General features: G+C 47.6%; 5 protein-coding genes across 5 annotated transcripts; all 5 read left to right on the top strand.

The window, feature by feature from the left end:
- Positions 1–110: 110 nt before the first annotated feature.
- Positions 111–629, top strand: F5891DRAFT_1197460 (uncharacterized protein; the record flags this gene model as incomplete). The annotated part of the gene is made up of 1 exon (XM_041368489.1): positions 111–629. The coding sequence occupies one exon, from the start codon at positions 111–113 to the stop codon at positions 627–629; it is 519 nt and encodes a 172-aa protein (XP_041218240.1).
- Positions 630–11,512: 10,883 nt separating this feature from the next.
- Positions 11,513–13,309, top strand: F5891DRAFT_964141 (uncharacterized protein; the record flags this gene model as incomplete). Its single annotated transcript, XM_041376072.1, is given in 3 exon segments — positions 11,513–11,757; positions 11,769–11,857; positions 12,396–13,309. The coding sequence occupies 3 exon segments, from the start codon at positions 11,513–11,515 to the stop codon at positions 13,307–13,309; spliced, it is 1,248 nt and encodes a 415-aa protein (XP_041218239.1).
- Positions 13,310–13,734: 425 nt separating this feature from the next.
- F5891DRAFT_1197455 (uncharacterized protein) lies at positions 13,735–14,549 on the top strand (the record flags this gene model as incomplete). The annotated part of the gene is made up of 3 exons (XM_041368488.1): positions 13,735–13,950; positions 14,005–14,301; positions 14,349–14,549. The coding sequence occupies 3 exons, from the start codon at positions 13,735–13,737 to the stop codon at positions 14,547–14,549; spliced, it is 714 nt and encodes a 237-aa protein (XP_041218238.1).
- A 6,559-nt stretch (positions 14,550–21,108) lies between these two features.
- On the top strand, positions 21,109–21,879 carry F5891DRAFT_986571 (uncharacterized protein; the record flags this gene model as incomplete). Its single annotated transcript, XM_041377791.1, has 1 exon — positions 21,109–21,879. The coding sequence occupies one exon, from the start codon at positions 21,109–21,111 to the stop codon at positions 21,877–21,879; it is 771 nt and encodes a 256-aa protein (XP_041218237.1).
- Positions 21,880–23,258: 1,379 nt separating this feature from the next.
- On the top strand, positions 23,259–23,543 carry F5891DRAFT_929237 (doubletime/casein kinase i epsilon; the record flags this gene model as incomplete). Its single annotated transcript, XM_041373925.1, has 1 exon — positions 23,259–23,543. A coding segment is annotated over one exon (285 nt), but the record flags the coding sequence as incomplete, so codon positions are not given.
- Between the last annotated feature and the right edge of the window lie 559 nt (positions 23,544–24,102).

Below are 24,102 nucleotides of genomic sequence, written 5' to 3'. Positions count from 1 at the left end.
TGATTGGTGGGTTGAAATTCCGAATTCACCACATCATTATTGGAGTGCACACCGATCGCGTAAAATTCAGGGAAATACTAATTACTAGTTACACAGTAGTTCAATACTCAATGGCCCCGCACATCCATATTCCCTCCTGCAAGTCTACTGCAGGGAGAGCTAACACACATACTAGCACACATACAAATGCAGAGAAAGCGCTTGATGTGTTCACCGGCAGCTACGACACTGTCAGAGTTCGGCCGGACATCCAGATTCATCCCGCAGACATTGCGCGCTTCGTGCAAGTCGGATTCGACGACCAGATCAACTCCTTTGCGACCCGCTCGGGCTTTCAGCCCACTGTTATTCAAGACATCTACAAAAATGTGAGTAGCTACAAAGACACGCAGAAGGTGGTGAGGACCATGCGCATTGCTGCCATGGAGTCAGCTAGAGTCGAGATCCAACAATTGAGGGATCAGAGGCTGCGAGAAGATTCAGATTCAGAGGACTTGTACGAGAGGCCAGAGAAGGCCAAGGGTGAGACGGAACCCAAAGAGGAAGAAGATTCAGACTCGGAGGACTTGTACGAGAGGCCAAAGAAGACTAAGGCCGAGACGGAACCTAAAGAGGAAGAGAACGATTGAATTGGCGAGTAGCGAGTAAGCGGCGTTTGTAAAGCTATCATTTAACTATTCAATGTCAGTATGTACCGCAAATACAAAAGATAAAACCGAGTTCAGAATTTCTCACCTTGGGGATATGGCCTTTAGAATGATAGGACTCGGGCCGATGGCTGCTCTTCGTCGAAACGTTGTGGACATTTTGTAAAGCTATCCATGTAACTAACTATTCAATGTCACCAGTCAGTATGTTACCGTAAATACAAAAAATAAACCGAGTTCAGAGTTTCTCACCTTGGAGATATGGCCTTTAGAACGGGCCAATGGCTGCTCTCCGTTGAAACGTTGAGTCTGACTCCCTGAGTTAACCGAGGACGATCATTCTCATAGGACGCAGGACGCCAGACGCCAGACTCCCTGGGATCGTTTTCCGGCTTCGGAAGTCGGACCCCCTGCGAACCCTTGGAATCTTTTCGGCTCGCCTGCGGCGAGCTCCACCCTTGCCATGACCAATTTTTCAAGCAAAGACAGCCACACACAGGATTCATATCATGTGACACTTCTTACTCTCTTTCTGGATTTGTCATCAGGGGTTGGACAGGTCACATGACTTAGCAAAATACCTAATGACTCACTATGACTCACTCTAAAATACTTACTATGACTCATTATGACTCTTAATGACTCTTGAATACACTAGTAGCACAGCCACATTTATTGTGTATATAATGACCCCAGTTTTTGAAATAATAAGCAGCAGATACCAGCAGGTAGTAGGGTGTTTCTCAGCCCAACTAACACTAAGTTGTGAAGTAAGGTGTGATAAGTGTCAGTACCAGTGTCAAGAACTGTTTCAAGACTGAGAGGAACACTCTCAAGAGACAGTAATACTGCAAGCTCATCATACTGAACGACCCGCTGTGAGCTCACTGTGTGCAACAACCAGCAAGCAAGGTACAGCCACACTTTTATTCTGATTTCTATTATTCTTTTTCTTTTCTTTTACTTTCACTGACCTTTGGTGTTCTTTGTCCAAAAATACTGATCCAAAATATTCATGTTGTCTCTACGTCCACCTAAGACTCAGTAGTAGCATAGTGGGGAGACTTTAGGAATTGATAGTGAAGCTTGACCTCACTCATCTGAGTAGTGATACTGAGCCAAGATATTCTGTGCCTGCTAGGCTTTAGCCATTGAAGAGGGGACTTGGTAGTAAACCCAAGGATGTCCGTTCCTGAGTCTGTTTGAATACTCAAAGAAGAGTTCCTTGACAGCAGGTTCAATATCGAGCTAAGAGTTCTACAATAAAGCATTTGACTAGTCTTGACCTTTGATTCTACCTGTTTTGTGCTGAGAGAGTTTATCATTGTAATTCCGCACCATTTCTTTTGGAGTATAGTTGGCACGAGGCACTGTTGTTGAAAGGGAACTTGAGGAAGAAACCCGTATATTCTTTTGGTCATCGCCATACTGTCGGGCTGACCATTGTTTGTTTGTTTTCCTGTCAAGTCCAAAGATTGGATTGACCATCATATTACTGATCTTGCAGAAGTATCCTTAGCTGAACATACCTTGGGTAGTATACAACTAGCCACCCACAAACGACCACATTATCAGTCATTGGTATTTGTCTGAATCGCTGACCGTGGAGATATTTGTTTTTATAGGTGTTTATCTATAGATCATCTATCTAAGAAGACAACGGGCGGGCCGATGGGGGTGTATTACATATATGGGTGGGCCAAGGTAGGGGAATATTACATAGATGGGTGGGCTGACGTGGGGTGTATTACATATACAAGTGGGCCGACATGAAAAGTATTACATATACGGGTGGGCTGACAAAAGGGATATCAAATAGACGGGTGGGCCGAGGGTGCGATAAAATATTTATTACATAGACAGGTGGGCCAAGGTGGGGTATAATTATATAGACGGGTGGGCCGACGGAGGATGTATTATATAGATGGGTGGGCCAACATAGGATGTATTACATAGACGGGTGGGCCGAGGTGGGGGATAATGCATAGATGGGTGGGCTGACGTGGGGGAATTGTACATAGATGGGTACATATATGGGTGAGCCTAGATATGTTCCATCAAGACATACAGCTGATGTAGCCACCAGCGAATCAAACACATAGGATACATGTACACTATGAGTGCATATACCTACCATCAACCACCAAATCTAAACCCCTAAGCACAAAAACATGAATCGACCATGTGTGGCATTGACCAATAATTGAGGACTGAAGTGGAAAAACCCCACACCTGAACCCTGGTGTGCAACATATCCTATTTCTAAGCATGGACACCAGAAGCACAACACTCACAAAAATATATATGTCAAATTTTCAGTGCCAAACCCCAAACCGAGATGTACCAATCCCTGAATCCCAAAACCCGAGACTGCTGGGTTTCAGGGTTCGGGGGTCCCAGAACTCGGAACTCAGGAAATTTGGGGAGATCAATAAAATTTGATTTACAATCGAGTTTATTGACAAACACATTGACTTACCCATGTTTGAAATATATTTTGTTTACACATACCGAGTTCCGAGTTCTGGACCCCTGAACCCCGAAACCCAAGACCCAGCAGTCTCGGGGTTCAGGGGTCCAGAACTCAGAATTTGTGAAAATTTGGGGAGATCAATAAAATTTGATTTACAATCAAGTTGATTGACAAACACATTGACTTACCCATGTTTAAAATATATTTTGTTCTACATACCGAGTTCCGGACCCCCAAACCCCGAGACTGCCAGGTGTCAGGTTTCGGGGTTCGGGGGTCCAGAACTCGGAACTTGTGAAAATTTGGGGAGATCAATAAAATTTAATTTACAATTGAATTGATTGACAAACACATTGACTTACCCATGTTTGAAATATATTTTGTTTACACATACCGAGTTCCGAGTTCCGGACCCCCGAACCCCGAAACCTGACACCCGGCAGTCTCAGGGTTTGGGGGTCTGGAACTCAGAACTCGGAACTCGATATGTAGAACAAAATATATTTTAAACATGGGTAAGTCAATGTGTTTGTCAATCAACTCGATTGTAAATCAAAGTTTATTGATTTCCCCAAATTTTCACAAGTTCCGAGTTCTGGACCCCCAAACCCTGAGACTGCCGGGTCTCGGGTTTCGGGGGTCCAGAACTCGGAACTCGGTATGTGTAAACAAAATATATTTCAAACATGGGTAAGTCAATGTATTTGTCAATAAACTCGATTGTAAATCAAATTTTATTGATCTCCCCAAATTTCCCGAGTTCCGAGTTCTGGGACCCCCGAACCCCGAAACCCGAGACCCAGCAGTCTCGGGTTTCAGGATTCGGGGGTTGGTACATCTCGGTTTGGGGTTTGGGGGTTAGTAAATGTTTACAGATATACGTAGGTTGATTTAAACATTGTCTGAGAGATGTCGTTCGTCTCAAATGTCAAATCCTGAGTTCCAAATTTTGGGACTCAGCACCTGGCACCCGGGACTCGGGGTTTGGCACTGAGAATTTGACATTTGGGTGTTCGGGTTTCGGGTGATATCTACTCAATCTATAGTTTTGAGTTCTGGATATCGGGACTGATCATTGAATCATTCAATTGTGGCATAGGTAACATGCATTGAAAAAGATTTATGTACATCTATCACTGAGCAATTATGTAGCCATTTCAACCTCCTCACCAGGAAGATCAACCTTTCCCTCAACATGCATCTCCTCATCAGAGGAAGCATATTCTGGCAGGAGGTTACCTGGTTCATTAGGGACCACAATATCGCCGGAGGATTCTGGCAAGAGGTTGCCTGGTTCATCTGGGAGCACAATTTCGCCGGAGGATTGTGGATCCTCAGGCTGAACTTGGGTGGGCTCAACCATGGGACCTACCATAGCAGATCCATGCTCAGGCGTCACGGGTGTGGGTTCCATCACTGAAATGTCCAAATCAATGAGGTTGGAAAGTGCAGAGGAGAGGTGACATGGACGGGGGGGGACCTCCTTGATCAAGCAACATTGATCCATTGGCCGGTGTGTCCAGAAGTGAAAATGAAGGGTACCGGTCGATCACCGTGCGCCGGAGGCTCTCATGGAGGCATTGCAGGGTATCAATCTTAGCGTCCTGCTCCTGCACCCAAGCCTCAAGAATTGCAATGTGAGCTGCACCATCCCGAATCGCGATTGCCATGGAATGGAGATCCAGCATGGGAACATCGAGTGCTGCACGAGGCACTGCGACGCTGGAAGACCTGACTGCTAAGTAAAAAATTAGGTCAGCCGGTCATCAAGGGTTTGGGTGACTTACCAGCTGGTGCAGGTGCAGCTGCAGATGCAGGTGCAGGTGTCTTCTTGATGGTGATGGTCTTGCTGCGACCACATGACTGCACCTGGGGTGTAGTTGCAGCAGGGATGGCCGGAGGTCAGGACGGGCCACGAGATTGACTACGAGTTCGGGCCCTTGACCGGGAGGGAGATGGAGCATTAGATGGAGCAGGGGCAGGTGTCTTGGAATGCATCCGGCCGGTGGTAGACTTCCCTCGGATCCGTTTGGGTGGGGATCCCAGAGATGCAGGGTTGCATTTGATCTTCTTGGTGGAGCAGCAGATGCAAGACAAGCAGGGGAGACTGGTCCTCTTGTCCAAACGAGTTGCACAGGGCCAATTCTCCTTGACACAATAATGGCAGGGGTTGTTCTGTGGTATCCGTTAGTAGATGGACGAAGGGGAATTAATTGGAGTACTCACTGGGCTGGGAATGGTGATATCAAATGTAGTATTGGCTGGTGGGTCACCATCTGAAGCATTGGAAGTATCTTCAGAGGGCTCCTCAACTTCCGGATGCCTGCTGGAGGTTGCCTGACGGATTGTTAATACACATATGGGTTTCTGGAGAGCTTCTAAGACTTACCCGAGCCTCCGGACGACCGATGGGAGATTTCTAATGTAATGGGAATGTGACAATTATACATGGGAGGTCCAGACAAGTCCGAACGACTCACCGTGACCTCCAGACAACTGCCGGCAGTCAGCTGTGGACACATGAGCATATATTTAAGGTCCAAACAGATGAATCAGACTTACTGAAGCAGGCCCAAATGATTGCTTCTTGGGGGAACCAGGTGACCGAGGCGACTGGGGCTTCCTTACAACAATGGTGGAGCGCTGGGGAAGGACGACCTCCGGCACTCCATGCGAAATCGGCTGCAACAACTTGAGAGCATGTCACAAATAAGCCAGAACACATACCTGAACAATTGGGTCTTCATCATCTTCCGACTCCACAAACGGCTTTGACTTCTGGAGTTGAGTTGACTTGACACGCTTGCGTGCCTTCATCACAGACTTTGGAGGTTGGGAGGAGTGTCCAGAAATCATCGGAGACTTCCTTTTGTTGCTCCCCCCAACTTCCGGCTCCAGGTTGATGGAGGTGGCCTTACCTTTTCCTTTGTCCCGGACCTCAGGGGTCGTCTTGCCGGAAGGTCCGGCGACCACCGGAGGTGAGGGAATGATGGGGGTGGGGGAAGGGACAGGTGCAGGTGAAGGGACAGGTGGAGATGGAAGGTTGACAGTGAGTGGGCCAGTGGAAACGTTAGGGACAACAGGGAGATCACAGGAATTGTCACCCAACACCTCCCAGGCACGGACTTGCTTGCGCCAGGCGTGTCTAGCCACCCGGGGGTCATCATGGCCAATGCTGAACCAGTTGGGCAATGCCCGGGGAGTCATGGAACGCACCCTCATCAGCTCCTTGGAGCAGGACACCACAATTCCAGGGATGTATTCCCCTTTCTCATAGGCCCGGATGATGTCAGCCTGCCTGGACATTAGAAACATTAATGTAACACTAATTTAATGAGTTCAACATACCAAAAGAGTGGTGACCTGCTTTGTCAGAGCAAGGTGGACGTCCACTGAGCCGGCCGGGATGTGCCAGGCGCCGGCAATGATGCCCATGAGTTGAGCAGTGGATGCCTTGAGGTCGGCCAAGGAAGATTGAACTTGAGTAGACATTTGGATTGAGTTGAGAGATGTGAGAATGTTGAAAGCAGGGTGAAATCTGTTATCACTAGAATGAAGTTTCAAAGAAACAATACAATTGAAGGATGGTGTTGAAAATTGTTCATTGTTTGTTTGTGTTTGGTCATGGTTCAACTTTCGGCAATCGCCAGCCATCTGTTGAACTTCGACGTTATCAGTTATCAATCAGTTCATCAGTTCATCAGCTCATCAGATATCATGAGTTCTCAACCTGGGGTCAGATTTCATGACCCTCCAGTCACTGAATTCACTTCAATGGATGTGGATGAGTCCTCCCAGTCCCGGATGTCCCTTGGTATGTTTTTTTTTTCTGATTTCAGTCAATTGATCTGACATGGTTTAGATCCATTAGATGATATATACCTTGGGCCGGATGATGAGTTAGACTCTGATTCTGGGTTGTCCGGTGGTTTGGATGTGTTGAATGTGATTCCTGGTATGGTTTCCAATTCAAATGGACATATTCCGCATGTGCAAATTCATGACATACTTCCAGATCCATCATCTCCGGCTCTGGCAGATGGACTGGCCCTGTATGATGACCTGGACTTGTATCTTGGTCTGGAGGATACCTTGATTTCGTCCGATCCGGATGTACCCGATTTTCCTATGGCTGGTGAGGTCATTCTTTCTATTTCATGTTCACCTTTCATGGCATTTCCCCAGTGAATGAATCAACTCTGGAGCCTCATCCGGCCACTTCGGTTGTACCAGAGGCACCCATACCTTGTAGGTATAGTCATATCATTTCATGTTCTTTACTCATGCTATCTCCCAAGCTATTTCAGGAACTGCTGAATGTCAATCACCCGAGCCGGAACTCAACAATGAAGCACTGCGTGCCATGGTTCAGGAGTTCATGCCAATCGGATCTTATGATCAAGCTGAAGGTAAGTATGCAACATTTGATTATTTATCTCTGCTAATATCCTGCAAGTTCAATCAATTGTAGATTGCCTGGGTGATTACCAACAGCGTCATGAAGATCTTCCTGCCCCTACAGTAGCACAAATTCTTGAGGCTGACAGACCATTCAGGATGGCATGGGCTGAAACATGCGACAAGCTGTGGAAAGCAGATGCTGACCTCCGGAGGATGCAAAGGGTAAGGAGTCAACGTCCGAAATGCTGAATGTATTAGATACCATCATTGAGGCCTTTGAGGACTCAAGTAACATGTAAATATTGATCAATGTCTGATAGTAGACACATTGCAGTATACTTTACCTGCTAAGTACTTAATACTTGCTACTTGTATACTGTACCTACTCAGTAGGTAGTCCTTGGTACTTGTATACTCTACCTACCCAGTACTCGCTGCCCGGTTTTCGGTGCTCGGTACTCGGTGCTCAGTACTTGGTGCTCGGTACTTGGTACTCGGAGTTCAGTGCTCGGTGCTTGGTACTTGGTGTTCGGTACTCGGTGCTCGGTGCTCGGTACTCGGTGTTCGGTACTCAGTGCTCAGTACTCGGGCCTTGGTACTCGGTGCCTGGTGTTCGGGGTTCGGTACTTGGGGTTCAGTACTTCTGTGCCGGCGGCGTGATACTCTCTTCCATTTCAACATCATCTCTAACCTCGCCTGTCGCATCTTCAGTTAACCCAGCAAGGAGGTCTCCCATTCGTGATGTCAGTAATGCACCTTTTTTGGCCGGCTTGGCTGGGTGAGGCTTTGGAATTGCATGTGGGACTGCCGGCCCTCTGGGTGTAGGACCTCCCGTCCTGTGTTTCTTCAGCGGAGGTCTCCCATCAGCCAGGTCATCATCCACATCATGCTCCATATGATGAGTAGCACTCTTCTTATCACTCTCGGCTTCTGTCAATGAGTCCCGAGGCCTTCGGATGGTAACCCTCGGCTGCCTTCTCACTATACGAGTCTGAGGAGAGGGCGAGTTGCCAGATATGACAGATGGTATCATGTCCCCATCTTTGTTCTTCCATGCTTTGAACAGAAATGTGGGACCTTCGCCTGTTTCCTGCTGTGCACGCCAGAAATGGAGCAAGGTAGTGGTATCCCAAATTTGCAGCTTCGAAGGTTCCTTCAAGTCAACATCTGCCGGAAGATATGTCTGGGCCACAAAGTCATCCTGACTTTGTACAATGGCACTCCATGGCACAACCACCTTGTCCTTCCATGCATTGAACAATTTGTCAGGTGATGTGATGACAAACTCACGATAATGCAATGTAAGAAAGGCCCTCACTATGGTCTTCTTCTCCTCAAGTTTAGTGTCGGTGATCTCCGGAAGGAGTGGCATACCCTCCCCGTCCATTTCGAGTTCAAAGGCTGGTTTTTGAATTCGTTTTCGACCTCCCTTGACCTGATGTCCTCCATCCCATGCCCCGGCGCCTATCATCGTGATGCTCAACATGTTCAATCTGGTATACATGATTCAAACACTCACCGAACTGTTCCTGCATGTACTCCTGCCACACTGGCTCAATGTCCTCCCAGTCCTTCGTCTTCATGAAGCTGTCCCCATCTCCTAAGGCCTCGTTATCATCATGCCTGCATGAATATTTTGAGCCGAAAGATCTCTGTCGATGGATAAATGTACTCACATCCCAAACAGCACCTCGCCCTTTTTATTCTTCCAAGCCGACATCACAAACACTCTCATCCCACATTGCCTCCACATCTCATTCGAAAAGTGCTCCATATATGCCGGACCCTTCTTACGAGCCACTTGTGCTTGTATCTCCAGAGGCGGACAGTTGTTGGACCACTCTTCGGCTGTTTCTTTCGCCCTCTCCAACTCGTCGTCGTCCAATTCAGCCATGACTCTCTTCACTGCTGCCTGATAATGTTTGAACATACCAGGATCTCCTGGCTTTACCCCGGACTCATCCTCAATCCTCTTCAGCACCTCTTGGCATTTCTGCTGGTAGACCATCATCCTGGGAGTCCATTTCCTCCCATACTTGATCATGTCCTTCCTTTCCTTCTTTTTCTTGTTGTTGAACAACCAAGTCTTGTACACCTAAGAGTTGATGAAAGAATGTGATGTTGAAAATTTAGTTTTTCCACACAACAAAGAAGCCTCACCTGCTTCCTCTTTTTCCATTGTTTTTGGTCCAACTTAGGAGCAAACAACCTGGCCGCCCTTGCTATGGCAGTGAAAATCACTCACTTCTCACTCCTTTTGGCAGCAGTCCACTCAGGAAGGTAGTTCTTCAACTCCAAAATCTCCTTGTCCATGAGCTTCTGAGACTGTGGTTGACGTATCCTGTGTCTTCCAGAAGTCGTGTTGGTGGAATGACCTGTTCTTGCCATAGTGAATCAGAATGCAGAAATGGCTAAGGATTTGCAAGATGGAAGTATTAATGAATTGTGCAAAGTTGAACTTTGAGCAAAGCCTAATGATAGGTTAATCGGCCCATATTGGACCTGAAGCCATTAATGGAAATGAATTTGTAATGCGCCAACAGGACTGCACCGCATCATATTGCAATAACAATTCATTACACCTGAGCTGATGCCTTGCTTGCAACATTAATAAACAAGATGAAGATAGGTAGATGCACCCCAGTGCAAAAATCTCACAGGGTGGAAGCAAGGGGCAGCAAAGGTAGGAAGACTTGGGTCAAGGTCCCACTTGCAAGCACGAGGTGACATGCCTACAGGTCCATGCCTAACTCTCCCCTGGAATCACCAACAATTCAGCCTGTTGAGGCACCACCTCCTTGGGAAGACTTTCCTGACAATACTTATGAGCAGGACCAAGGCTCATTTGAGCCTTTGCAACTCCCAAAAACCATGGCAAGTTCATGTACAATGTTGGAGTGTCATTCAAACTATGGCTAAGCATTCAAAATACAGAGTCAAAATGACTACCTCAGGCAATGGCTGCCAAGGCAGGAATCATATCTACATCACCTCCTTGATCAAGAAGCTCCACCCGAAGACAGGAGATGCATCATCTGCCAACAGGATGGGGTGTACAAATGTCAAGATTGTCTTGGCGAGCCACTTTATTGCACGGGCTGTTACAGGAGTCAACATTGTAGCAATCCTTTCCACTGGATCAGTCAATGGAATGAGCGATTCTTCGAGCGGAGTTGTCTAGCTCATGTGGGACTCATTATATACCTTGGCCATGATGGCAAACAATGTCCGGTGGTCACCGATCAGTGGAATTTGTTTGAAGAAGATGAACCCGAAGACCTGCTCAAGCCTGAAGATCTGCCATTTGTGTCCGGACCCAAGTTCCAGCCAAAGGAAAACACCATGGTCATCATCGACAAGTCCGGAGTTCATCGCCTGGAGGTTTGATGCTGTGAATGTCTGAATGCCATGAGTCCAGACATTCAAATGTTTCGACATGGATTTTTCCCTGCATCTTTTAACAGGCCAAAGACTGTGTTCACCTTCAGAGTGCTCAATGATTTTCTACTGGACAGCCTTGAATGCGGCACCTCGGCAATGAACTATTACAGCAAGCTCCGGCGAATGACCTCCAGCATGTTTCCACACCTTGTTCCAGTAATGCCTTACCCTCATGATCTACTGGACATCATATTGACAAAGCACATTGCAAGGACCGATACAGAGAGCTCATGAGGGTCGCTCGACAGTGGAGGCAGTTGAAGACAATGAAATGGCATGGCTTCGGCCATCGTTCTGATAACCCAAGCACAGGAGAACTTGCATTATTTTGCCCGGCATGTCCTCAGCCTGGGATTAATGTGCTGTTGTCAGAGGATGAATCTCTTGATGAGTGAGTCCTATTCTGAACCTATGTGGCCTCCATAATAATACTAGGGATCCAAGCTGGAAATACACCCGGTCATTTGTGATGGACGGAAATTTCAAAGCCGAACATCTGCATCCCATTAAGCCATTCAATGAAGTTTGGCTGTCCGATGGGCTTGGATTCATGGTAGGAAAGGACAGGTATAAAATGCATCTGGCAGAGGCTGCTGACACAGTGGAAAAATCAAGCTGCAACAATCACTGGGCAGTAAATCAAGCTAATGCTGCTCGGCACAAGCTGGAGTCCACCGGTATCGGGGGAGTTGCCTGTGCCAGACACAGTTGCTTTGTCCCTCACTCCATGGTGGATTTTCAGAAAGGCGAAAGGCAAGCCACATCCACCATTCCCCATTCACAAGTTAACCATGGGTCACTTGCAGACAAATGAACATGGACTATGCCCTTTGCGAGGCTTCCCAGCACAACATGGAAGGCATCACCAGGGCTGTCACCTTCTATGATATTAATTGTCAATACAACAAACACTTTCGGGTTCGGGTGGATTGAAGTCGATTTCTAGAAATGGCACCACAACTAACCATCATTCCCGGAATTGGGTTATGGCACGTTCATGGCCATCAGGACAGCTGCTATGTCCGATATGCTTCTAACTTTATTGAAGGCATTGGTCGGATCGATGGAGAGATCATGGAGACGCTATGGGCACGGCTCAATTTGATCTCCCCTGCTGCTCGGGGAATGTCATCTCCCCACCGAAAGGAATGCCTTGATTATCAGATGAATGACTCCAATTTCTGCAAGATGATTCGCATGAAAAGGACTCTATGCCGGAAATACAAACTGGCTAGGGAAAGTGGAAAGGCATTCGACAGACTTGATGAAGCAGCACCCTTACATTTGAAGACAGAATGGTTAGCCAGGGAGAGGATAGCTCAGTCAAGCAGATTGAATGATCCTTCAGCCATGGATGAATATGAGATCAATATCAAAAAGGGTACGTTGAGTTCCATTGTCTCCGTCGAGGTCTGAATTAATATTGCACTCAGCACCTAGCAAAAAGGAGATCAAGCTTAGATTGTTAGAGGAGGGTAACGCCCGCAATGCAGCACCCTCTCGCAGATCTGTGGCGACATGGATATCGACAGGGTTAGCAATTGAAGAGGCTCAGATTGCATTGCTCATCGAGGTCCGAAGGATTGGAAGAAGATCCACCGAGACACAGAGATTAGACATCGCCCATCAAAGAGATCGGCTCCAAGGCCAGATAGATGGATTTGCTCGGTCTGCTCTAACACATCTCGGGGAGGGATTTGATGCAGATGATGAACCTGAAGACTTGGACGTAGACATTCTAGATGATCTCGATGATGACCCGGCAGATTTCACAGAGACATCTCACACATGGACAAACTCTCCCGAGCTAACTGTAATCCCATTGCCATCAAACCTGGGGGTTGATAGATGCAGACAATGCATGGCAGAGGATCTGATTCCCCTGGAGATGATGCTTTGTGAAGGGCAGGCCAATGATGCCCTTTACAATCTCCGCATTTACCTTTGCAACAAGACCATCCTGTTCCGAACAACCATTAGGCAGGCCAAATCCCAGGCCCTGAAAACTCGAGCTTGGTCCCAGGTGACATCAGTGCAGCAGGCAGTCTCCCTCCATGCCAGCATATATACAAAGACAAGGAAGCAAATGATGAAACTTGAGCTGGGGCAAGACCAGCTTCAGAAATACAAACCCCTGCTTTGCAAGCAACTCAAAATCAGCACTGCAGTGGGAGACCCAAATGCCCGAGGTCAACGAAATGAATCTTTGGCTTGGTTTTGGTCTGTTGAAGTCGACCTCGGGGGCCCTGATCAATCGTGGAATGAAGAATGTGAGTTCCCGCTTGCATGTCATATCCCACGGTTACCTGACTGGACCCATGCCAAGTTTACCGAGTCCATTGGCTGAGGGCAAAGGCACTACAGGATCGATGGAGGGAAGAAATGCTATTGGTCACATTGGAGATGGATTGGACATGTAAGTTCTTTTTGTGGAAAACAACCATATGGGGCGAGCACATGCAGGAATCATTGGAGAAACGACTTCCGGGTCACGGATGCTATGCCGGAAGGCACTCCCACATGTATTCATTGCTGGCACAGGATGCGCAAGCAGCTATTCAAGACCTACAAAATGTGTTGATAGAGGCTGGAGATGAATGAACATTGTTTTCTCATGAAGTCCCTTTTTCCACATACATAATTGACGCCCGGGAATTGTCCGGGTCAGCCCATGTCGGAGTTTGAATTTCGTATCCATCCATCAGTGATTCTTATCTTCACATCTTGACCATCTTTCACTTGTATTGCCAGCGCCATAGTCCTGTATTAGCCATGTCTGCATCTCATGCATCCACTTCTGGCACTCTGAATCCCGGAAGCCATTACCGACCTCTAAAGCTGAGCCTTGCAACTATTTCCTGCACATTGGCAATGGCTGGATCGCGTGTCTGTGCAATCATCTCTCAATATCGGACGGAAGCTGCCAACAATGGTCTATCTGCTGACCGGATCAAGTATTTTAAAGCCAGGCTGCAATGGGAGATGAATGTATGTTACCACTGCCCTGATGACTTTGTTGGTCAATGCTAAGAATTTGAGCAGACATTTGTCACACCACTCCTGCAGTACTCCACTTCACAGAATATCGTGTTGGTTCTTCCGGTCCCTGTCGCTTATATCCTTAAGTTGTATCCCATGCTGACCTGGAACACGGTTCCGGACGACGTCTTTTCATTCCACCTCCTTTCATTTCATGATGAGCCAATTGCAGGACATCCGTCCCGGATTGTGTTCGCATATACATGTCCATGGTGGATGGGAAACACCACAATCCCTGATCAACCATGGCAGTGGGATGAAATAATGGCTTCCTGCGTCTCTCACTACCAGTATTGGGCGGTAAGATGTCAGCTGAATTACCTTGATTGATGACTTATCTGTTTCAGCTTAATGTTGAGGATGATGCTTTGGTACTTCCAGAGAAGTTGAAAAACACTTCGACTCCACCACTCATGGGACTGAGATTCATCAAAGAACGCATGGAAGCATTGCTGGAGGAGCAAGATCAGGGCATCGAAGCTAAGATGGGAGAGGTGAAGATGTACACTGACATGTTAGAGAAATTGAGGAAAGGCAAAGGAGTGTAGTCCTATTCACTCTTCATTGTATACAAGATGTAACATATTCTATGCATTCAAAAATCTCACACTCGAGTCCCGGACGCCCAGGTCCCAAGTCCCGAATTTCAGAGGTCGGGGCTCGGAGACCCGGAGCTCGGCAACTGTGTTGGGTGTCAGGGTATCCAGACCATTGGAGATAGCATGTGTCAGTATTTTGCGTTTCATGGTTTATGTTGGGTGAATATGGAATCGGGGATCAGGGACTCGGTATTCAGAACAGTGTCAAGTCTCAGGTCACGAGCTCCGAGTCCCGAGTCCCGAATTTCGGAGGTCAGGGTTCGGCGACCTGGAGCTCGGCAACTGCTGGGTGTGGGTTTTGGGACTCGGGACTCGGAGCTCATGACCTGGGACTCAACACTGTTCTGAATACCGAGTCCCTGACACCTGATTCCATAATCACGAAACATAAACCATGAAACTTAAAATACTGACAAATGCTATCTCCAATGCTCCGAGTACCCTGACACCCAACACAGTTGCCGACCTCCGGGTCGCCAAACCCCGACCTCCGAAATTCGGGACTCGGGACTCGGGGTTCGGCACTCGGGACTCGGAGCTTGTGACCTGGGACTTGACACTGTTCTGAATACCGAGTCCCTGATCCCCGATTCCATATTCACCCAACATAAACCATGAAACGCAAAATACTGACACATGCTATCTCCAATGGTCTGGATACCCTGACACCCAACACAGTTGCCGAGCTCCGGGTCTCCGAACCCCGACCTCCGAAATTCGGGACTCGGGACCTGGGTGTCCGGAACTCGGTATTCAGAACAGTGTCGAGTCTGGAGTCCACAATGTCGGGGTTCAGGGTTTTGTTAAATGTGTATGGCAATAACAAATGTTAATTCGAGCGTATTTATACATCTTCCCCCAGTCTCAAATATCACGTGCTGAGGTCCGGGTGTCGGGACTAAGTACCCCGGCACTCAGGACTCCCATATGTCAAGTCCCGAGTTCCAATTATTGAATACCGAGGCTTGCATCCAAATTATTTAGTCCCACATATCACTTGGGAAATGCTCAAAATTGAGTATTGAGGTCCGGATCACAATTGGTACATGGTATTCATTTGTTGGAATGTATATAGGTCACAATGCTTGCTCTTTGTTTGATCTTTCACACGCTGTATGGACCATCCACACTAGCCCATCCACATGATGGAACACCAGCATAAATATGAACAGCATCCCTCATATACCATGCCCAAGCAATCCGATCCCCTTCCACATCATACACTCCATGTCTCACAATCTTTCCAGAAAACGCAATCATACAGCCGGAATTGTACTTGAACTCCAGCTGAAGGTTTGGCATTGTCATCCGAGCATTAGAATAGTCCCCCACGGTGGTGAGAATGTCAAAGCATTCAGCAATGGACATGTGGTCTCGATGATGGGGGGTTTCCCGATTGGAAATGATGGAGAGGGTGTTAAACATGGATGCCCAGTACTGCAGGGCCTCCGGCATCTGTGGCAGATCCTTGCTTACTGCTATATTTCCAAGGTTTGACAAGGTTCTCAACCCTGCCCAGTACTGCTCAGGATGCATGACTCTGAGTGCCGCAGACGCAATGGCTGCTGGCCTTGCAATGGCTTTGAGGATATTCTTGCAGGAAGGTCCCTTCAATGATGCAGATACCTCCGGATCGGACACATTCTTTGGGATTGGTAAGTATGACTGCCGGAATCACCATCTCATCAGATCCTACCTCGTGTCCCTGTTGAAACCATGCTGGAGATAGATTGATGCATCCGGGAGTTGCTCCAACATCTTCCGAGCCCCGGTTGAACAACCTTTGATTAGTTCACCAATTGCCATCAGCCCTTACACTTTTTTCAAGGCTTGGAGAGAGCAAATAGGTGGCCTCCCTGATTTCCTTCTGTAGGTTCCATTAATATTTGATATCCATCGAGTAACAATGTATATTACACACCTGGGTGGTGTCTGTCAGGGCGTCTGGGAGATACCATGCAATGATGGCACCGGATGCATCAAGAATTATTGCAGGTTCATCGACCAACCTTTTGCCTTCATGGCCAGGAGGACACCTCTCAAGCAACCTCGCCTCTTTATGTTCATTATGCCCAGTGTCCTTCGGGGAGATCAATTTGCTATATCTTGCAATATCCATCTGCATCTGAACTGTCATGCAGGAATTTGAATGATAAATAGAATTTTCCGAATCTGCAGGAAGACCCACTGGGATTTTTAGATGCCTTTATGAGTACATCAGCCAAGCGATCGCATGCCATCACCAGATCAGTGTCTAGGTTGGGGGAAGGTATGACTGGGCCTCCTCCAGTCTTCTCTGCCTTGAATTTCTGTTCAGTATATTCCCCTGCTTCATAAGTCACAGTCAGGGCCCAAGTGCGCCAGATGTTTATGCTATCAGGAGGGGAAGGGGAAGAACCGTTCATGCTGGATGTTAATCTTGGGAAATCAGACGCTGAATGCTGGATGTCCGGACTTTGGTGTTATAGGGGGTGGAGATAGAGAGGATCAGATAAGGGAGCCTGGGATAATTTTGGCTGTCAAAGATGTATTATTATCCATTGCTCAATGAAATACTACCTGATTGGAAGTGTGCTGGTCATCAGATATTCATTTGTTGACTCCCAGGTCCCAGAAGTCAGAAGTCGGTATGGTTGACCCATATTTGGGTGGTCGGAATTTGGCGTCTCATAGGGCAACACAAGCTTCGCACAGCCATGTCAGGAGATCACCTGCTGCTCCAGGAACTCGGTAACTTTGATTTATTACCTCCTCTGAGTACGGTTGACTCACATTTTGGTGGTCAGAACTTGGCTTCTCATAGGGCAACACAAGCTTCACACCCCGGATTCCACATTCTGTAAGACAACCTAAGCACCATCAAAGGCCATGTCAAAAGAGCACCTGCTGCTCTCTTCAGAAACATCTCAACTTCGGTTGGCCATTTAACACGGAAAGTATTAACTAAATTATATCTTGAGTTCCGGGTCCCGGAACTCAGAACTTGGAACTTGGTACAGTTGACTCAAATTCTGGTGGTCAGAACTTGGCTTCTTGTAGGGCAACACAAGCTTTGCACCCCAGATTCCACATTCTGCAAGACAACCTGTGCACCATCAAAAAGTATTAACTAAATTATGTGTTGAGTTCTGGGTCCCGGAACTCGGAACTCGGTACAGTTGACTCAAATTCTGGTGGTTGGAACTTGGCGTCTCATAGGGCAACACAAGCTTCGTGTTACAGTCACTACGAGAGCCCCCAGCTACTCGACTAGCCCTCTGCCACCCTGCACGGCAATAGCACGATAACCGGGCCTTTAGGCCTTGACGATAGATAACGAATAGAAGAGAAGTCCGGAAGATGCCGGATTAGGTAAGCGATCTGGATCGCTTACATGATATGACGACATAGGTCTAGAAGACCTATATATGTTATCAAGATAGAAGGCAAGCCTCATGGTTGCCTCATGTACTGATAGAAGGACGCCTCGCGGTCCTTATCCTAGATAGAAGCCTGCCTCATGCATGGTATCTCTGACTCGATAGATAAGCAGATTAGAACCCAGCTTCAAGCTGAGCTTAGATCGATAGAGTAGCCTTATATAAGGTCGACGATTAAAGTAGATGTTCCTTACTTTAATCCTACTGGGTTTACCACCGAAACCTTTGTCTTGCTAAAGCTACTTGCCTGACATCAGATCCGTACCTTCAGAAGGACTTGAGACCCCTTCTGCCTGTAAACCGCTATCATCGTTCGCCTCCGCAAACGTACGCAACTCCTGCTCTTCTGTAGGAGCCGACCTTGGACTCTCAGCACGAGATATCACTGTTGTGATCGTCGCTGTTAGATCATCCCAGTCCGCACGCGACACACGTCGTAACAAAGGATTAAAGTCCCCTTATCGTACGCCTCCATCACAGGCTACAAGATAACTGATCGCACTTGCTGTCAACGTTACCGACACTCGTAGAACCCCGAACCCAGATCCCGAAAGGATTTCCATATCCCTGATCTAGAACCCTGATCGTACCGGCCTGACCAGTTGCAAGAATATAAGAACCGCCGTCACTGTGGAAAGCTCCAAGAAAAGGATACCACGAAGATCGTAGAAACCATCTACAATATGGCAACTACCAGAAACACCTTCGCCGCCGCACACCTCACCGGGAAGGAGACTCGCCTCTGTTTGCGAGAGAAGAAATGTTTTGTGTGCCACATCATCGGACACAAAGCTGCGAGCTGTCCTCAATGGACCCGAACCTCACGGAGAAAGATGATCGAAGAAGAACCCCGCCTGCGCACTATCAAAGTGGCCGGGGCTAAGGATGATCTACGGGTGAACGCCACCCTGATTTCCAGAACAAGAAGTAACCCCATCGCGACATCTATGATCGTAGATTCTGGGGCGTGTCAGTCCTTTGTCAACCAGGACACAATCACGCAGCACCACATCTTGACACACCAGCTAGAGAACCCCCTGACACTCTCAAACGCTGATGGATCCTGCTTCGGAAAGAAGCCGATAGAAAGGTTTTGCAACCTTACATTCCAGATCGATGAACGGGTAATTTCCGAACGGTTTTACCTAGCCGAACTTGGTCCAAAAGACAAGTTCCTGCTTGGACGACCTTGGCTTATCAGCCAGAACCCCCTGATCAATTGGAAAACCGGCGCGGTAACCCTCAAAAGTACCGCAGATTCCCGAAAGAAGCAGAAAGAAATAGATTCTGATCGGAAGAAGAACGGCAAGGCGCCCCTCTTCCTGAAAGAAGAAAAGAAGGTAGCATCGAAGAGAAAACGATCGGTATCCCCGACTACTCCCCGCACCTCCTCTTTGGGCTCTGTACCATTAGCCCGAACAACACAGAACGCACCGGCCCACGAAGAGCCGCAGAACGGAACCCCCGTTAAACCTTCAGAGACCGCACCACAGCCCGCGAAAACTGTGACGAAGAAAGACTCGCTGCCTAGAATCGACCTTGCAGCAAGAAGATATGAACAGAAGAGACCGGCCACTGATCCAGAGACAACTCAGAAGAATACTTCCAGACCGGCGCTGATATCTGACCACATTTATCCCGAACCGCCACGAACGAAGAAGATTGTACCGGCTGTTCAGCCGATGAAGATTGAAGAAGATCCCGCACCTGCCCGATATGAATTCTCGGCAGAACCCGCACAAGTCCTTGGGAAGGGACGTGCGATAACGAACGAAGAACCGCCTGTATCCAAGGCGCCCAGACTGGCCCCTGAACCAGAAATAACTCAGAGATTCAAATTCTCCGGAGAACCGATATCCGTTCTCGGAAAAGGACGAGCAGTCTGAATCGAAGACCCTCCCACCGCCAAGAAACTCAGATTCTATGAAAGTCCTGAGTCCGCAATGGAGGAAGACCCCGAACCGGCGTATTTAACTGCCGATGAACCACCGAATTCCCTCAACCTCTCCATGACACCCGTGCATAATTCCGAAGACGCAATGACGCTGTCTTCTGACACCGAACTCCCTCCTGTGTTACAAGAAGCCCAGGATATTTTCATTGAACGAATCACTTCGATCCACGAAGCATATCGTCAAAATGAAATAGAAAAGGAAGCACAAGACGCCGGGCCCAGTTTTGTCCGATTTATCGACATGGACAACTCCGAGGATGACGAGGATGAAGATAATGATGCACCCTCTTCGCATGATCTGCGAATGGTAGATTCAGAAGGAAACGACTTCGAAGACGACGGCCCGCTCCCTGGCCTAGACTTCTGATTGGATATGATTAGTCGGTGACTAATAGCTTAGTAAGGGGGTGAAATCCTCCATTTTACTTATTTTTCCACGCCTACTCCACCCCGAACACTGATCACCGATCCCGAACTCGACCTACTTCTATGAAGGTCCGTAATGACCCTAAACTAGATATAGTCCGGAAAGACTCTAAACTACGATTGTCCGAAATGACTTGAAACTAGACGATGAAAGGACGAACCCCGGAAAACTCCTGCAAGCTTCGGGACCCCTCACATCACTGCACTTCGACCACCTGAGTAGACCATGTATAAACAAAGGGTAATAGAAGACGATCTCCCCGCTGGACGACCCCAAGAAACTCCTACAAAGCCTTGGTACCCACACTCGGACCCCCACCTTCGACATCTAATAAAGAACCCAGAAATGGATCTATAAAAGATAAGAAGACTAGACCTCCGGAACGAGGCTAAACTATCACGAGACGAACTCCACGGAAACTCCTGCAAGCCCATGGAACCCTCTAGAACCCATCATGGCAATGACGACCACCCTCTGATGACGACCTGATCTTTCAACAAAGATTAAGGATGATAGTACCTATCACGGCACTTTCCCTCTGATAGCGAAGAAGAATCTCGAACACGAGTTAGCCTCATGGCTAGATAAAAGACGATAAGAGATAACGATAAGGATAAGTTCAGATTGAATCGGAGCTTGGACTGATCTGGAAGAAGGTTATAAACCCTCTCGATCCCTGAACATCTCTCCCAACAAACCTCCACCATCATGACGAACTCCATTGACAACGACTCTATCAAAATAGCACTGAAGGACTCAGACTACGGATCAGTCCTCAGAATGACAGAAAACAGCGCGTTCAACGAAGCTGCTATTCTAACCCCCGCGTACTCCCAAGCGATCGACGAAATCCTTGGTGAACAAGACGCCAGAACTGCAGCGTGTACATCCCTCACCGTCTGCATTATACGAACCACGAAGCTGCTGGAAGATGTAGCCAATCGTGTTGACCTTGATGAAGCAACTCGGAAACTTGCTATACTTCATCTGCAACGGCGGATCAGAAACTTCGCACTTCACTTACTCCCCCTCGACTTCTCCGATATCACCGATCAAGCGATAAAGAAAGTTGAAGTGAAGCCACTTGTAGAAGAACCCCGCCCGGTACGCCCGCTAAGAAGAAAGGCGGCTACCATAGACCGAACCCGCACCACGCTCTGCAGGCGCTGCGGAGGATACGGACATAAGTTCAGAAAATGTCCAGATTATGTTTGTTGCATCTGCGATGAACTCGGACCTGACCACCTGTCTGTCCACTGCCCACGACTCGAAGGACGCACTGTGCTCCAAGAGTTTAGCGACGAAGAGAAGTTCTTTGAAGCTCTCTTAGATTGGGAGAATAATCGCAAGGCACTTATGGATCTAGAACTTCGGCATCCCACCGAACTTTCCCCTGCCCCCGAAACTCCCTCAGTACCTTCCGTCTCCACGTCAGCAATTCCTGCACCACCTACTGCTACGATGGAAGAAGATGTTTAGAAATCAAAGTCGGTGACTTTGTGCGTAGTAATGGGGTAATGTTACAGTCACTACGAGAGCCCCCAGCTACTCGACTAGCCCTCTGCCACCCTGCACGGCAATAGCACGATAACCGGGCCTTTAGGCCTTGACGATAGATAACGAATAGAAGAGAAGTCCGGAAGATGCCGGATTAGGTAAGCGATCTGGATCGCTTACATGATATGACGACATAGGTCTAGAAGACCTATATATGTTATCAAGATAGAAGGCAAGCCTCATGGTTGCCTCATGTACTGATAGAAGGACGCCTCGCGGTCCTTATCCTAGATAGAAGCCTGCCTCATGCATGGTATCTCTGACTCGATAGATAAGCAGATTAGAACCCAGCTTCAAGCTGAGCTTAGATCGATAGAGTAGCCTTATATAAGGTCGACGATTAAAGTAGATGTTCCTTACTTTAATCCTACTGGGTTTACCACCGAAACCTTTGTCTTGCTAAAGCTACTTGCCTGACATCAGATCCGTACCTTCAGAAGGACTTGAGACCCCTTCTGCCTGTAAACCGCTATCATCGTTCGCCTCCGCAAACGTACGCAACTCCTGCTCTTCTGTAGGAGCCGACCTTGGACTCTCAGCACGAGATATCACTGTTGTGATCGTCGCTGTTAGATCATCCCAGTCCGCACGCGACACACGTCGTAACACTTCGCACCACCATGTCAGGAGATCACCTGATGCTCCAGGAACTTGGTAACTTTGATTTATTACCTCCTCTGATTTGGTTGATGTACAACTACCTCAGCTCCATCATGTCTACAATTATGATACACATGGGCCCACTCATCTATATTTTATACCACCCTCAGCCCACACGTCTAATACAACATCCCATACAACACCCTCGGCCCACTGGTCTAATTAATATGCGTCTGGGCCCACCCGTATAATACAATATTTTATAATACCCTCGGCCCACCTGTCTAATACAATATTTTATAATACCCTCGGCCCACCTGTCTAATTTAATATGTGTCTGGGCCCACCCGTGAATGTGATAACAAGTACCTACCCATCTATCTCATACACATCTACCTTAATACACCCATCTGCATAATATCCAACTACCTCGGCCCACCCGTCTACCTAATATTCATGTACATCGGCCCACCTGCCTCCATTGGGAATAATTTGCCTCCTGGCCCATCCGTCATAGTCGAGGATATTGTTATCCTGGGCCCATGGTCTGCTGGCCTGTATCATACAGGATATTATGCATGTCTGTTCCCTCGTATTATATGGAGATAGGTCACTGTCATATGTGCATCAATTTCGGTATCATGAAGACATACTGGAACACCACAACCAGTGACCATGTACCATTTTGCCATGGTTGATATCTATCTGGCACCCCTGCATTTGCTTCAATAAACACTCACTTAGGAGTTGAGCCAGGTCGTCGCGATGATCTGGAGTCGCTCACTTATATGTTAATCTATCTCTTATGTGGCTCTCTTCTGTGGTTAACCAGTGATGATGAGAAGTTGCCCACCTCTACCATACTCAAGCGCAAAGCACATGCTACCATTGCAAATATTTGTCATGGAATCCCTGTTGAGTTCGCGACATTTCTTATTTACACATGCTCTCTAGCATTTGCAGAGGACCCTGACGATGATCACCTATGTTCATTACTTTGTGGTCTTTGTGCCACATTGCCTACACCAACCACATGCAGGTTGGATTTCAATCAACCTGATGATGCTGTCATGCATCCTCCTCCATTATCTGATCAACATCACTGCTGTAGAAACAACTATTCAGATGGGGATATACTGAACTATGTGTTGGGTCTTGCTTGCCTAAGCTGCTATGCTTGTAGTGACAAGTGCGTTCGACCCTAAAGGGGAAGCAAGTGCAGCAGAGATCTAGAGATTGGTGTGGAGGGTGCCACTCGTTGGCCGACGTGAAGTGCGGGAAAGCACGTGAGGTGCGAGCACGAGAACGAAGCGCTTAGGGCGGCCGATGCATGGAAAGGTAGTGCTTGGGCAGCGCAAAGCGCAGGAAAAGCGCAAGGTGGGTTTACAAGAAGAGGGTCATAATAGACATTGAGGATATTCTTATTGCCAATAGCTACTAATTATGGCATGTGACAGATGAGCTTTACACTGATAGTGAGGTGCAGGGAGCTTCTATATGATTCGATGATGTAAATTATGAACTACCGGCACTTATATATGTCTA

The sequence above is a fragment of the Suillus fuscotomentosus genome (assembly GCF_016647785.1).
Source record: "Suillus fuscotomentosus strain FC203 chromosome Unknown F5891scaffold_123, whole genome shotgun sequence".
Taxonomy (NCBI): Eukaryota; Fungi; Basidiomycota; class Agaricomycetes; order Boletales; family Suillaceae; genus Suillus; species Suillus fuscotomentosus.
The sequence above is the reverse complement of the archived record's forward strand: the minus strand, read 5'-3'. Positions and strand labels throughout refer to the sequence as shown.